Source organism: Staurois parvus, unplaced genomic scaffold (assembly GCF_062004578.1).
Source record: "Staurois parvus isolate SC_StPar_1 unplaced genomic scaffold, SC_StPar_1.0 ptg000983l, whole genome shotgun sequence".
Taxonomy (NCBI): Eukaryota; Metazoa; Chordata; class Amphibia; order Anura; family Ranidae; genus Staurois; species Staurois parvus.
In genome coordinates this window covers 1,694,499-1,711,224 of record NW_028318779.1, presented here as the reverse complement: position 1 = coordinate 1,711,224, position 16,726 = coordinate 1,694,499, and the positions used below count along the sequence as shown (strand labels likewise).

Sequence of the window (16,726 nt, the reverse complement as noted above, 5' to 3'; positions counted from 1 at the left end):
TACGGCCTCCCATTGCTGCTGTCTCCATCGCCACACTCTGCTGCCATGTGCCACTTTCAGGTCTCTTCACACTGCTGGTGTGTTTAATTTTTTGACATAGGGTGCAGGCAGATTACGGGCCTCACATAGCTGCTGCCAGGCCCCTAATCTGCCATGGGCCCCTATATACCGCCTCCTCATGCTGCTGCCAGGTCCAGAGTCTCTCATGGGTCCCTGTACGGCCTCCCATTGCTGCTTTCTCCATCGCCACACTCTGCCATGTGCCACTTTCAGGTCTCCTCACACACTGCTGGTGTGTTGAATTTTTTGACATAGGGTGCTGGCAGATTACGGGCCTCACATAGCTGCTGCCAGGCCCCTAATCTGCCATGGGCCCCTATATACCGCCTCCTCATGCTGCTGCCAAGTCCAGAGTCTGTCATGGTCCCTGTACGGCCTCCCATTGCTGCTGTCTCCATCGCCACACTCTGCTGCCATGTGCCACTTTCAGGTCTCTTCACACTGCTGGTGTGTTAAATTTTTTGACATAGGGTGCAGGCAGATTACGGGCCTCACATAGCTGCTGCCAGGCCCCTAATCTGCCATGGGCCCCTATATACCGCCTCCTCATGCTGCTGCCAAGTCCAGAGTCTCTCATGGTCCCTGTACGGCCTCCCATTGCTGCTGTCTCCATCGCCACACTCTGCTGCCATGTGCCACTTTCAGGTCTCTTCACACTGCTGGTGTGTTAAATTTTTTGACATAGGGTGCAGGCAGATTACGGGCCTCACATAGCTGCTGCCAGGCCCCTAATCTGCCATGGGCCCCTATATACCGCCTCCTCATGCTGCTGCCAAGTCCAGAGTCTGTCATGGTCCCTGTACGGCCTCCCATTGCTGCTGTCTCCATCGCCACACTCTGCCATGTGCCACTTTCAGGTCTCCTCACACTGCTGGTGTGTTGAATTTTTTGACATAGGGTGCTGGCAGATTACGGGCCTCCTATAGCTGCTGCCAGGCCCCTAATCTGCCATGGGCCCCTATATACCGCCTCCTCATGCTGCTGCCAAGTTCAGAGTCTGTCATGGGTCCCTGTACGGCCTCCCATTGCTGCTGTCTCCATCGCCACACTCTGCCATGTGCCACTTTCAGGTCTCCTCACACTGCTGGTGTGTTGAATTTTTTGACATAGGGTGCTGGCAGATTACGGGCCTCCTATAGCTGCTGCCAGGCCCCTAATCTGCCATAAGCCCCTATATACCGCCTCCTCATGCTGCTGCCAAGTCCAGAGTCTGTCATGGGTCCCTGTACGGCCTCCCATTGCTGCTGTCTCCATCGCCACACTCTGCCATGTGCCACTTTCAGGTCTCCTCACACACTGCTGGTGTGTTGAATTTTTTGACATAGGGTGCTGGCAGATTACGGGCCTCCTATAGCTGCTGCCAGGCCCCTAATCTGCCGTAGGCCCCTATATACCGCCTCCTCATGCTGCTGCCAGGTCCAGAGTCTCTCATGGGTCCCTGTACGGCCTCCCATTGCTGCTGTCTCCATCGCCACACTCTGCCATGTGCCACTTTCAGGTCTCCTCACACTGCTGGTGTGTTCCATTTTTTGTCATAGGGTGCTGGCAGATTATGGGCCTCCCATAACTGCTGCCAGGCCCCTAATCTGCCATGGGCCCCTATACCGACTCCTCATGCTGTGACGTTGCAACAAGGTGGAATTCAACCCTACATATGTTAGACCGCCTTTACGAACAGCAAAAGGCCATCACAGATTTCCTGATGTTAAAAGCAGATAAAGGTACTCCCTGTGTAACTTAGATGTCAGCCATTGGCAGCTCATGCGTGACACCTGCGCTTGCTCAGGCCCTTTGAGGAGGCCACGCTATTCGTGAGTCGGCAGGACTATGGGATGAACGACGTCATTCCTCTGTTGCACGTCCTGGAACAAATGCTGTTAACAATGGCTGGTCAGGGTGCGGTAGACGTGGCGCACAGATCTCAACGCCACATGGCCCCTGTGGGGGCAGGACTGGAAGAAGAGGAGGAGGTAGAGGAGGACATTGGTGCTCAGGAATTATTGAGTGAAATGGGTGGTTTTTCCACTCAGCGGACAGGAGTGGAGGAGCAGGAGCATCTGGTAGAGGAGGAGGAAGAGGAGACAGAGGACCTAGACGCACCGTGGCAGTATGCTGTGGAGATGGAGGCAGGGAGTCCCTCGCATTCCTTGGCACAAATGGCCCATAGCATGCTCGGTTGCTTGCGTAGCGACAGCCGAATAATAACCATCAGACAGAGGGATGACTTTTGGCTGTCCACCTTGTTGGACCCTCGCTACCGTTCAAAAATGGTGGCCTTTTTCACACCTGCTGAGAGGGAGGCCAAAATAACGTACTATAAAAAACACCTATGTAGTCAGCTGGTCTCTGCCTGTCTGCGCCAACGTCCATCCTCAGACACTGTGGGCCCTGTGCGCTCGTGTTCCGCTGCCATGGCAGCAGGGGAGGGGTGGGGTGGTAGGAGCAGTGGCAGCTCCACCAGCAGCGGCTGCCTCAGTCTGCAGTCGATGATGAGTAGCTTTCTTCACCAGCGCAGTGAGGAAACTACTAACCAGCCGCAGCAGCAGCAGCAGCATCAGGTGGACCTGGAGCAGGACCTCAAACAACAGGCTTAGGCCTACTTGGACAGCACCCTGCCAACCGAGGTAGACAATCCCCTTGACTACTGGGCAACGAAACTTGACCTTTGGCCCCAACTAGCTGAATTTGCCCTTGAAAGGCTGTCATGCCCGGCCAGTAGCGTGGCATCGGAGCGCGTGTTTAGTGCGGCAGGAGGTATTGCAACTCCGCGGAGGACACGACTGTCCACCCAAAGTGTGGAGAGACTCACGTTTGTGAAAATGAATCAGGCGTGGATTAGTCTGGATTTCAAACCACCAGTTCCTGACACAACTGACTAAATCCGCCATGAATCATGCCCCAAACATGTGCCACTTTCAGGTCTCCTCACACTGCTGGTGTGTTCCATTTTTTGTCATAGGGTGCTGGCAGATTACGGGCCTCCCATAGCTGCTGCCAGGCCCCTAATCTGCCATGGGCCCCTATACCGCCTCCTCATGCTGCTGCCAGGTCCAGAGTCTCTCATGGGTCCCTGTACGGCCTCCCATTGCTGCTGTCTCCATCGCCACACTCTGCCATGTGCCACTTTCAGGTCTCCTCACACTGCTGGTGGGTTCCATTTTTTGTCATAGGGTGCTGGCAGATTACGGGCCTCCCATAGCTGCTGCCAGGCCCGTAATCTGCCATGGGCCCCCGTACCGACTCCTCATGCTGCTGCCAGGCCCGTAATCTGTCATGGGCCACTGTTGTCGCTTGTTGGCATATTCCGCTCGTTCAGATGCTCCTTCTCCTGCTACTCCTCTTCACGGATTCCGTCAGCAGTCTTTCTTGGAATCCGTTTCCAAGAGACAACAGTTTGCGAGCACGCACCCGACGGTGCAGAAGCTGAACGTCCTCCTGTCCAAGTTGCTGCTGCCAGGCTCGTAATCTGTCATGCGCCCCTGTACCGCCTCCTCATGCTGCTGCCAGGTCCAGAGTGTGTCATGGGCCCCCGTACCGACTCCTCATGCTGCTGCCAGGCCCGTAATCTGTCATGGGCCCCTGTACCGCCTCCCCATGCTGCTGCCAGGTCCAGAGTGTGTCATGGGTCCCTGTACGGCCTCCCATTGCTGCTGCCAGGCCCGTAATCTGCCATGGGCCCCTGTACCGACTCCTCATGCTGCTGCCAGGCCCGTAATCTGTCATGGGCCCCTGTACCGCCTCCTCATGCTGCTGCCAGGTCCAGAGTGTGTCATGGGTCCCTGTACGGCCTCCCATTGCTGCTGTCTCTATCGCCACACTCTGCCATGTGCCACTTTCAGGTCTCCTCACACTGCTGGTGGTTTCCATTTTTGTCATAGGGTGCTGTATGGCCTCCCATTGCTGCTGCCTCCACCGCCACACTGTGGCTCCACACTCTGGTTTTGGCCCTGTGACTGCCCAAATGAGTGAAGTGTGCGGTGATTCTAAGATCGACGGCACTCATCTGCATGTCATACTGACTGACAGTATTATTTCTCTTCCCCAGCAGACTCCAAGGGCATTTAAATTAAAGGTACAGTGTTCTGCACTAATATTAAGTCTCTCTGAAGCCTAGAAACACCCTTTTTTAAGTTAAATTCACAGCGAATTTATTCGACTCGAATCGAATATTGTCCACGAATTCGCCGAATCAGTCGAATCGAATTTTTCATTTCTTCGCTCATCTCTATTTATAACCAAAAATTATAATTTTTAAACTTTTTTTTTACATTTTTATTTTATTTTTTTATATTATTATTTTTTATTTATTTTTTTTTTTTTACATACTGTCACCCTAGCAGTACAGTGTCACCATGGTGACACTGTACTACTTGTGGAGGGTGATGAAGATTTTTTATTTTTTTTTACAATGATTGCTTTTACACCCATATAGGATGTAAAAGCAATCATTTCTCTTTCTCTCTGTGTGCATTCCTGCACTCATTGAGAAATACAGAGTGAGCTGTGATTGCTCACAGCTTGTCACATGGTACAAGGCTGTTGTGAATAGCCTTGTACCATGTGACCTCTGTGATCATTCACAGATTTCACACGTAGTAAGCAATGATGTCACAAGTGACATCTTGCTTACTACTTTGCATGTGATCACTGATTGGCCAATCAGTGATCACATGATCGGGACCTCGTACAGAGGTCCCGTCCGACGATCGGTGTTTCACCGGAGGACACAGCGGGCACCAGATCGCTCCCAGGGAGCGCGCACAAGCAGGGTGCGGGGAGGCCGTTCATAAACGGCCACCCGACCCTGTACTGCCACCGTCCGGCCGTTTATATGCAACGGCCAGTCGGGAAGTGGTTAAGGAAGAGTTGAAGAGAGTGGGAGCTGGAAACCCGTCTTGGATAGGTCGTATAAACCTGATAAAGATGGTAATTGTGCCCAAAGTATTATATAAATTTCAAATGATTCCAATCAAACTTCCAGAGGCATATTTTAAAGAACTTAAAAAAATTATAATAAAATATGTATGAAGAAATAAAAAGCCTAGAATACGCTATGAAACGCTGACTAGAAGTAAAGAAAGAGGTGGATTGGGTGTACCAGATTTTAAGAGATACTATAAAGCGGTGATAATTGCGAGAATTTTTGATTGGACTCATAATCCTGAGAAAAGTTGGGTCAAAATTGAAAATACACTGAGTGGAACAAATTTAAGTAAGATTATATGGGTACCTGCACAATATAGGGGATTAGAGGATAGCACAAGCACGTATACTTTTAATGTTTTAAGAGTGTGGGAAATGTTACACAGACAAAAGGGATGGGTTTTTAGTTCACAGTTAATGCCACTAAGGAATACAAAATATTTCACCCCTGGACAGGAAAACATCGCAGGGAAATGGATCATAAAATAAGAGGCGCAATTGAGAGATATAATGGTTGGGGAGGAATCATACAGAGAAATGGAGAAAAAAAAGGGAGAAGTTTTCAATAAGATGGATAGATTACGATATTACCAACTGAAACATTTCTTCAAGAGTCTCCCAAAGCCTATAAGAACTAGAAAAGAGTGGAATCCATTGGAGAGATTGTTGGAGACACGGGGAGACGGGAGACACGGAATTGCAAAAATACACAAGATATTAATTGAACTAGACACTGACACAAAACTAATATATATAGAGAAATGGGAAAGACATGGGAAGAGAAATAGTTGAGGAAGAGCAAAGGAAAATGCTTAGATTAATTCACGAAAACATTAGTATGAGGGAGGTGGAAATAAATTAGAAGTGTTTGATGAGATGGCACATCACACCTAATGTAGAACATAAATTGAATGGGGAAATCTCATGGCTATGTTGGAGAGGATGCGGAGAGGTGGGCACGTGGTATCATATATGGTGGGAGTGCTCAAGAATACAGGTGTTTTGGCGGAAAATAGTCTATTTAGTAAGGAAAATCACTAAAATTAATATAGGATTAGACCCAGAGTTATGTCTTCTCCATATCACAGAGCTCCCAGTGAAATTATATAAGGTTTCGGGGATATGGCATTATCTGAGTGCAGCTTGATACCTAGGTTATGGGAAAAAAAAGAGGTGCCAACTGAGGAGGATTGGATGGGCAGAATGAACCAGATCTGTGGGACAGAAAAACTGTATTACATGCATATAGATAAGATGGAGATGTATAGTGTGAAATGGAAAAATTGGGAAGAGTATAAAGAAAAAGTGAAATATATGTCCTATATCCTAGAAATGGATTTAGAAATAACAGAAATGTATGGTGTAAAGGAGAAGAAAGAGAACGCAGAGTGGGAGAGGGTGGGAGGGGAATGGGAGGCTGAGGGAGGGGGGAGGGGAAAGTGGGAGGGTGGAGGTGAGGGATTTAAATAATAATTTATGCAAATAGGAAGATGTTGTTTGAATATCTTTTTTTTCAATAGAAATGTGAATGTGATTTGTATTTGAATTAACAAACTAATAAATATTTATAAAAGAAAAAAAAAAAAAAAGATTAGGTCAGGTACGGATTTTGGGGGAGAACCCCACGACGTTTTTTAACAAATGTTTTAATTGCCGAAAACTCTTTTTACATTCAACTAACAGCGGGGAACCCTGCTGACAGCTGAAACATTAAAGAATGTGTTCACTAAAATACTGCATGACTTGTGGTATTTTAGTAGGGTTTTTTTTTTTTAAATGCTGTGCGGTATCTTACCGCATACTCGGATGCGGTAAGATACCGCTTAGTGAATTGTCCTGGTTTGAAGTTCACGTTCAAACTTTTGTTAGGTTCGATTGTTCCACTGTGAATTGAACAGGGGCGTGTTCGGCCCATCACTACTTATAACATATCACAAGGTTTAGGCATATTTTTACCTTTCAGTTCCAGCAGCTGATTTATCATTTTCCCACAAAGCGCTGACTTTTTCACTTATATATTTAAGAAAGAGGTTTATACTTATCTACTTTCAGGCCACTTCAATCCAATCATGTGATCTAGCTACCTTCCTTCTGTTATTCTGTCAGCCAGCGTGGCTGCAGGAAAAGGAGGAAGCAGCAACAACAGTTGTGCCATTGAAGCCTATTTGTGATGTTACACTCCCAGGCATTACCAGCCATTGCCAGAGCCCTCTCCTCTCCAATGCAGCCAGCACTGGCGGGCATATGGAGATCACATGATCTGTCTGGAGTGGCCCAGAAATAGGTAAGTATACAGTTTTTTCTTACACAGGTTAGTCAGAATAGGTGTTGGGAGAGGGGAGAGGACAGTTTTAAGAATAGTTAGGTTTAAGCTGAAATGCAAATTTAAGAAGGTTGTCTTATAACCCACTTGGAGTAAATATTGTCATTATTTTTCTCTAATGGGATTTTGAAGACAACCAACTGTGGGTGCGGTTGCCACCATCCCTAATACATACATATTGTCATTATTTTCCTCTAATGGAATTTTGAAGGTAACCAAAGCAGGTTGCTCCAAGGCAACTTGGGATAATATCTATACAAAGCCTAATAAACCCTAAGATGGTAAGACGGTTTCCAGATATAACCTATTCACAATGTTGATTTAGTTCAGGAGGTAGAGCTGCTAAGATGCAATTATTGATTTAAACCACAAGACCAAAATAATTGAATGTGGAAGTCAGAAGCTAGAATGCTGTGTTTGTGCTCACCTTTATCATTGATGGGTATGACATACTGCGGAGAAGGATTAACAGAACACAACTTCTACTTTTTTTAAATGTTTCTACATATATGTTACTGGTAAAGTTATGCCACCCATTTTTTCAGAAAGGGTTGCTGTTTTTCTAAAAGAGCATTAGAGTTTTGTAGGGTTACCAATATACATGCAAATAGTACAGCAGCTTTATCCAAACCTCTCTTCTTTTATTCAGTATCAAAATATATAGTATTAAATATCTAACCACGGCTAAATGTACATTTATATTTTGCAGGTTTTGGACACCTGACTCAAAGTACTTTGGATAAAAATGTAGTGAGATTGCAACGTGACACTGCCAACAGACAAAATGGGAGTAGCATGCATGTCAGCCATGACTTTAAAGGAGGTGACAGCCTATCTGTCGACACTCTACCAGATAACCAGACACAGATCCTTGTGAGTACTAGTATGCTGTCACTTAAACTAAGTTTTTTCTTTTCTACTGCTCAAGCCATGGGAATCTGAAAATCTATATTGTATAATTTAAACATATCTTGGGTCTCTATAGATATTAATGACTTGGTGAAGCAATTTGAGATGTAAAAAAATAAATGCCTGGATTTTTTTCCATTACAGTTGTTTGGATGAAAGGGAAATTGTTGGGAAAATAGCAAGCCCTTAAAAAAAAAAAACTGTAATACAGAAGTGAGTACACCCCTCACATTTTTGTAAATTGTTTATTATATCTTTTCATGTGACAACACTGAAGAAATGACACATTGCTACAATGTAAAGTAGTGAGTGTACAGCTTGTATAACTGAAAATTTGCTGTCCCCTCAAAATAACTCAACATACAGCCATTAATGTCTAATGATCCCCTCCCTAATGACCCCAAACACACCTCCAAGATGACCACTGCCTTGCTAAAGCAAGCTGAGGGTAAAGATGATGGACTGGCCAAGCATGTCTCCAGACTTAACCCCTATTGAGCATCTGTGGGGCATCATCAAACAGAAGGTGAAGGTCTCTAACATCCACCAGCTCCATGATGTTGTCATGGAGGAGTGCAAGAGGACTCCAGTGGCAACCTGTGAAGCTATGGAGAACTCCATGCCCAAGAGGGTTAAGGCAGTGCTGGAAAATAATGGAGGCCACATAAAATATTGACACTTTGGGCCCAATTTGGACATTTTCACTTAGGGGTGTACTCACTTTTGTTGCCAACAGTTTAGATATTAATGGCTGTGTGTTGAGTTATTTTGAGGGGACAGCAAATTTACACAAGCTGTACACTCACTACTGTTATACTGTAGCAAAGTGTCATTTCTTCAGTGTTGTCACATGAAAAGATAGAATAAAATAATTACAAAAATTTGAGGGGTGTACTCACTTCTGTGAGATACTGTATATAGGTAGGTGTTAGGTTGTATGCAGTTTTGCTGTTATTTAGTAATAAGGGGACTTTGGATTACATCTGCTGGGTAAAGAATTGATGGAATTAATCTTGCTTATAAAGTTTTATACCTTTCATATTCAGGATCATTAAAAGTTTTAGTATTAGAATTTAAAAAATATCCAGGCATACACAGCTAGGGTAATTTTTTAAAGTAAGAACAGTGTCAGACTGTAGTGTTTTCCAAGGCAATCTATAAAATGAAAGGTGACTGACTAATATGAGCAGCACAAACACACTATTGCCTAAAACCACCACCCTAAAGCTAGCCTTGAATGTGTCTTAACCACTTCCCGTCCGGCCCATGTATATAAATGGCTGGACGGGAGCAGCACAGGGGCAAATGGCCGTTTATAAATGGCCTCCCCGCCCCCTGCTGGGAGCGAGCAGCACCGCGATCCAGTCCTGTGTCGTCCGGACTAAGTGGAACACTGATCATTGTATGGGACCTCTGTGCGAGGTCCCGATCACATGAAGAGTAGTAAGCAAGATGTCACTTCTGACATCATTGCTTACTACGTGTGAAATGATCACAGAGGTCACATGGTACAAGGCTATTCACAACAGCCTTGTACCATGTGACAAGCTGTGACCAATCACAGAATACACAGTATTTCTAAATGGCTGCAAGAATGCAGCCAGAGAGAAGGAGAAATGATTGGTTTTACAGCCTTTATGAGTGTAAAATCAATCAGTGTAAAAAAAAAAAATCTTCATAACCCCCCACAAGTAGTACATTGTCACCATGGTGACACTGTACTGCTAGGATGACAGTATGTAAAGAAAAAAAAACATAAATAATAAAATAATGTAAAAATAATTTAAAAAAATGATAATTTTTGGTTGTAAACTAATTTGGGTTTTTTTTTTTTTTACTAAAAAGATAAGTGAATACATTTTGGCCAAGATTTATGAAGAAAGATTATTTATTTACAAAATTGTAAAAGAAAAACACTTTTTTTCAAAATTTTTGGACATTTTCATTTATATAGCAAAAAAAAAAAAAATCCCAGTGGCGAATAAATACCACCAAAATAAAGCTTTATCTGTCTCAAAAAATGCCAAAAAAATTCATATGGGTACAGTGTTGCATGACCGCGCAATTGGCATTCAAAGTGTGATAGCACTGAAAGCTGAAAATTGGCCTGGGCAGGAAGGGGGTAAAAGTGTCCAGACTTAAAGTGGTTAAAGTGTAAACCCAACATTTCATATTCCTGATATACACCTGCTATACCATGTACAGTATGAAAATGTTTCCTGTTATCTTTGTATTTATAATTTAACTGGTTGCCGACCAGCCACAGTGCTTATACTGGGTCAAGGTGGCACCGCTATGCAAAATCATGTATATATACGTGACTTTGCATTTCTGGGTAGGGGGCACGCGACCGCCCTACCCGCACCGCCGATTACAATGCAGCTCTCCCTGTCAGTTTGGGCACACTGATCGGGATGGCTGAGCATAGCCATCCCGATCAGTGTGCTTACAGTGAAGCACACATCCCCCACCCCCTAGTAAAACACTCCCATCACACAGTTAACCCTTTATGATCAAACAATGGTGCTGCACTCCCGTGCTAATTAATAATTATACTGAAAATAGAGTGAATCCATAAAAAATTACAATTGTGTCAAAAAAAAAAAAATAAATTATTATTTAAATAATCCTAAAATAAAAAATATATATATCCAAAAAAATATCAATTTCCTCACACCATAAATCATATATCCCATCTACATGTGTCCAGAAACATATAATAAAGAAAAGTCCTCCTTTCATGAAATCTTATCAAAACAAAAGATGGATATATTCCAGACACTTAGATGGCTGCGGCATGAATAATGCTCTATTGTGCGCTCATCTCCTTTTCCAGCCCATTTTTGTGGGCTAAAATAGCTGTTTTATCCTAACAGGATAGATGTATATACTAGAGCTCCTAACTTCCTTTGGATGGTTCCACGCTGTGGTTTTCTAATCATCCACCTGGTATTATCCACCTGGTATCTCTCCACTTAATAGTATCTCATGGTCCGAGGATAAATGGTGGATGGATTTTTCTCCTTCTCACCTCCAGGGGTCTATTCCTCCTTTTATCCACTCCAATACTCCACATATATAGTGCCAAAAAGAAGAGAAAGCCAGAGATAGTGCTTTATCCTGCCAGACTCATTCACCTTTCCAACCGCTGCCAGACTCATTTACCTTTCCAACCACTCCATTTCCGCCACCCCCCTCTGCCAATCCCTCCACTGGCTTCCGATTGCGCAACGGATCAAATTTAAAATCCTAACACTGACGTACAAAGCTGTCCACCATACTGCCCCGAACTACATCACTGACCTAATATCCAAGTACCGCCCAGCACGCACACTCCGCTCCTCACAAGACCTCCTTCTCTCTAGTTCCCTGGTCTCCTCCTCCCATGCCCGCCTCCAGGACTTCTCCAGGGTGTCACCCATCCTCTGGAACTCCCTTCCCCAACCCATCAGATTATCACCTACTCTCCTCTCCTTTAGGCGTACCCTGAAAACCCATCTGTTCAGGGAAGCCTACCTCACCCCCTGCTAACTTGCTGACCTCCTCCACTCTTCCTACCACTCCATCCCCCACAGCTATCTCCTCCTGTACCACTATCCCGTCCCTTCTAGATTGTAAGCTCGAAAGAGCAGGGCCCTCGATCCCCTCATGTTTTGCATTGTATTGGTATTGTTCTGTCACATGTTCTGTCCCCCTTTGTAATGTACAGCGCTGAGTGAACTATTGGCGCTTTATAAATACTGTATAATAATAATAATAATAATCCTTTAAAACCACATTATTCCAAAGCCAGTAACCCCACTCACATGAAAAACAAGCCTTAGTAAACTCCTTGTGTGCACTGCACACTTGCTGTGCTCGCCGTGACAAGCCGACTGGGCGTTGTGATGTCAGAGCCCCTCCCCTACGCGTTACGCCACTGGATGAAGGGAGGTGCCCTATATCCTGTGACGTCACACCGCACAGCCCTCGTGGACGGCCGACGGCCATTTTTTTATTTCTCCATTGCCAGCTTCTTACTACTGCATGTGAGTAGTGCATTCTTACTTGTGTACCATATCCCTGTGGCTGTCATTAAAGTACTACACTATCAGATTTTTCTGTGTTCTGGCTCGTTACTCCCTAGCCCCCCCTCCTTCAAGGCATATAATGATGATCTGGTGGCCACTACATGCATGGTGAAACAAGCTCCCCCTGCTGGTGAGATGATTACTTATCCCCTGGTACCTGGAGACCCTGAGGTTGCAACACTTGCTTAGCTGACGCAGGCCAGACGACCCTCGCTGTGATCCAGTTCCCATAGGCGGATGACCAGGAGTTGGTTAACACTCAAACGCGCATTACCATTGCGCTTTCTGGTTAGTGCAATCTACATTCATCTCTATGGGATGAACATGGTCACCGAAGTCACTGATTTTCTCACCATCCTGTTTTGAGAGTTTGCACTGTGCACCACAGAACACTTGTGTTGGATATACTCATTCATTAGTATAGAGCATATCTTTGGACCTTATTCTAAGGCCAGTAGAGGCTTTGTGAGATGCACCAAAAAGGTTTCAGGAAATCAGGAAATAGTCTATTGCACTACAGTATATGAATTATGGGAACATGGGTAAAAGCTATAATCTCTCTCAGTAGGTAATACATGCCAAACATCTACAAAATGTAGTTTTTGAAATGTGCGCTTAATCTCAGAGTAGCTAAAGATGAAGAAGATGTACCCAAAGAAAAGTCCAGTTGAACCCAAAGAAGTATCCAGCTGTAGAACTTGATACTAGAGGTGGGTTTAGGTTACCCTCGAAAATTAGATTGTTTTCCAAATTTTCAAGGCTGGAGACAACAGAGAAGAAATGTGCCTGGTCTGGGTTAGGAGAGTATGTTAGCCATAGTAAAGAATTTTCTAGTTAGCCATAGTAAAGAATTTTGAGCTTGAGGAAAATAAAGTGTCTGGAGTTATTTTATGAATGAGTCAAGTATCTTGGGAATAAAGTGGAATTCCAGTTTAACCCTATGTCAGGAATCCCGGAGTCCGCCGCGGCGCATGGGACTGCGCAGGCGCGAATTGCCTAGGCGCAGCAACATGCGGGCGCTGGGACCCAGGGGCCCGCGGCGGCAGTTGCGGCCACGCATGCGCAATCGCGCACACGTCTGCGCGCCGGGCACTAATGACGGCGCAGGGCGTCCTAATTAAACAGACCTGTGGAGTGCACAAATTGCCGTATGGTCTTTATCCTGCTGTTCCTGTTATTGTTCCTGAGAGATTGCTTGTTGCCGACCCAGCCTGACCCGGATTTCCGTGACCTTCTCCTGCTCTGACCCCTGGCTTGTCTTGACCATTGTTCTGCCTTCTCCTGTTACCCTGACCTCCTGTTGCTGAACCTGGCCTGTGACCCATAGATCCTTTATGCCTGCCGTTCTGTACCGTCTGCCTCCGCTGTTACCGATCTGGCCTGTCTGACTACGCTACACTCTGCCTCTTCACAGCAGGCTCTCACTTGTTACTTGCCACTGGCAACTACCCCTACCGCAGCCGGTTGTACTCGGGGCCGCGCCCTGGTCTCAGACTGCTCCAAGTCCACCCCCACCTTCAGGGGCTCTGGTGAAACAGCATGCTGGGGCTTAGATTCTGCGCCCTGAGGAATTCCGGTCTGTGGGTTGCTAGAGGTTACCGCCAGTCGGCTCCTGACACCCTAACTAATCTTAAAACAATCCCCTCATCCAGGGCTGGTGCTAGACTATTTTGCGCCCTTCAAAATTAAACTCCAAACAGAGCAAACATTGCCAAGGATTAGCTCTGTGTGGAGTTTAATTTTGAAGTTTGTTTTGAAGTTTTATTTGAGACTGACTGGGGAGCTGGGAGGAAGTGACGTTGCATGCAGAACAGCTTGCACAGCACCTCATTGGATGGATACTTCTTCATGGATTGACTGTACTTTGCAGGAAAAAAATGGATATGGAGCGAGCGCCAAAAACCAACTAGCAGCTGTCAGGGATCCCCGCGGCGCTGGTCCCGGCACAGGCGCAGTGCGCCACCCCGTGCAGGGACGCGGGCACTAGGTCCTGGCTGGCCGCGGCGTCCGGGTTCGCGTATGCGCAGTAGGAGCCGCGGGCGCGCGCTTGACACCAATGACAGCGCAGGGTGCGATATTTAAACGGCCCTGAGCTGTCATTCAGTGCCTTCTGGTCTTTCCTGTATTCCTGTATCTGCGAACCTGTGTATTGTAAGTTGCTGACCCGGTGTAAGGGACCACCAGGCGGTACCACTAGCACTCCACTGGCCAGACGTCCCCAGCGCATGGTATCTAAGCCCCAGGGTACGTGTTCTCCAGAGCCCCTGATGGTGGGGATGGACTTGAAGTACCCCGAGACCAGGTCGTGGCTACTGAGCACGCCTGTCAGTGGTAGCGGTATTCGCCAGGGGCTCCCGCAGGGAAGAGCCTGATGTGAGGAGGTCGGGTGATCCCGTCGGGATGGATGGATGGCTGAGCAAGTGCAGGGTCAAACGGGCCGGGTCGGTAACAGTGGGGACGGAGCAGTACAAGGCAGCGGGCAGAGAGTAGTCGGGTCACACGCCAGGTCAGCAACGGAAGGTCAGATCCAAACGGGGGCATTCAGGAGAGAGGTCAGGCAAAGCAAGGGTCTGGGCAGGAGCAGGCAACAAGGTCAGGTACAATCCGGGTCAGTAACTTACTTAGAACAGGTTCGCAGATACAGGATACAAGGAAAGACCAGAAGGCACTGAATGACAGCTCAGGGCCATTTAAATATCCCGCCCTGCGCTGCCATTGGTGCCACGCGCGCGCCTGCGGTCCCTACTGCGCATGCGCGAACTCCCTCGCTGCGGCCGGCCAGGTCTCAGTGCCCACATTTTGACACAGGGCGGTGCACTGCGCCTGCGCCGAGCCCATCGCGGCGGGGATCCCTGGCACCCGGATTGTACCTGACCACGCTGTATTCTCCTGCTCTGACCCTTGGCTTGCCTGACCTCTCTCCTGGATGCCCCTTATTAGATCTGACATTCTGTTGCTGACCTGGCAAGTGACCCGACTATTCTCTGCTCGCTGCTTCGTACCGCACCGTCCCCACGGCTACCGACCCGGCTTGTCTGACATCGCACCTGCTCAGCCATCCATCCATCCCATCGGGATCACCCGACCTCCTCATATCAGGCTCTCCCCCGTGGGAGCCCCTGGCGATTATTCCTACCACTGACAGGTTTACTCAGTAGCCACAACCTGGTCTCAGGATACTCCAAGTCCATCCCCACCATCAGGGGCCCTGGTGAACAAGTACTCTGGGGCTTAGATTCCGTGCTCTGGGGACACCTGATCAGTGGGGTGCTAGTGGTAGCGCCAGGCGGTCCCTTACAGTACCAGAAGGCCATGACTGAGCCTAGAGGAGGGCCCTCCCCGTTGGAAGACATTTGCAGGCACTTGTCGGCCCTGACACAGGCCGTGGCGGCTAGAGATGAGCGAAGTATTCAAAAATTCAATTCGACTGATTCGGCGAATTCGTGGAAAAATTTCGATTCGAGTCGAATATATTCGCTGCGAATTTAACTTATAAAAGAGTGTTTCTAGGCTTCAGAGAGCCTTTATATTAGTGCAGAACACTGTACCTTTAATTTAAATGCCCTTGGAGTCTGCTGGGGAAGAGAAATAATACTGACAGTCAGTATGATATGCAGATGAGTGCCGTCGATCTTAGAATCACCGCACACTTCACTCATTTGGGCAGTCACGGGGCCAAAACCAGAGTGTGGAGCCACAGTGTGGCGGTGGAGGCAGCAGCAATGGGAGGCCATACAGCACCCTATGACAAAAATGGAAACCACCAGCAGTGTGAGGAGACCTTAAAGTGGCACATGGCAGAGTGTGGCGATGGAGACAGCAGCAATGGGAGGCCGTACAGGGACCCATGACACACTCTGGACCTGGCAGCAGCATGAGGAGGTGGTACAGGGGCCCATGACAGATTACGGGCCTGGCAGCAGCATGAGGAGTCGGTACGGGGGCCCATGACACACTCTGGACCTGGCAGCAGCATGAGGAGGCGGTACAGGGGCGCATGACAGATTACGAGCCTGGCAGCAGCAACTTGGACAGGAGGACGTTCAGCTTCTGCACCGTCGGGTGCGTGCTCGCAAACTGTTGTCTCTTGGAAACGGATTCCAAGAAAGACTGCTGACGGAATCCGTGAAGAGGAGTAGCAGGAGAAGGAGCATCTGAACGAGCGGAATATGCCAACAAGCGACAACAGGGGCCCATGACAGATTACGGGCCTGGCAGCAGCATGAGGAGTCGGTACGGGGGCCCATGGCAGATTAGGGGCCTGGCAGCAGCTATGGGAGGCCCGTAATCTGCCAGCACCCTATGACAAAAAATGGAACACACCAGCAGTGTGAGGAGACCTGAAAGTGGCACATGGCAGAGTGTGGCGATGGAGACAGCAGCAATGGGAGGCCGTACAGGGACCCATGAGAGACTCTGGACCTGGCAGCAGCATGAGGAG

The 16,726-nt window shown here is 47.3% G+C and overlaps 1 protein-coding gene across 2 annotated transcripts in view; it reads left to right on the top strand.

Moving 5' to 3' along the window:
* Positions 1–16,726, top strand: part of PLXDC1 (plexin domain containing 1) — a 424,334-nt gene that overhangs the window by 159,383 nt on the left and 248,225 nt on the right. For both annotated transcript variants that reach the window (XM_089657330.1, XM_089657329.1), the window contains exon 2: positions 8,016–8,179. In XM_089657330.1, coding sequence (XP_089513456.1) covers positions 8,016–8,179 — 164 coding nt within the window. The remainder of the gene's footprint in view (positions 1–8,015; positions 8,180–16,726) is intronic.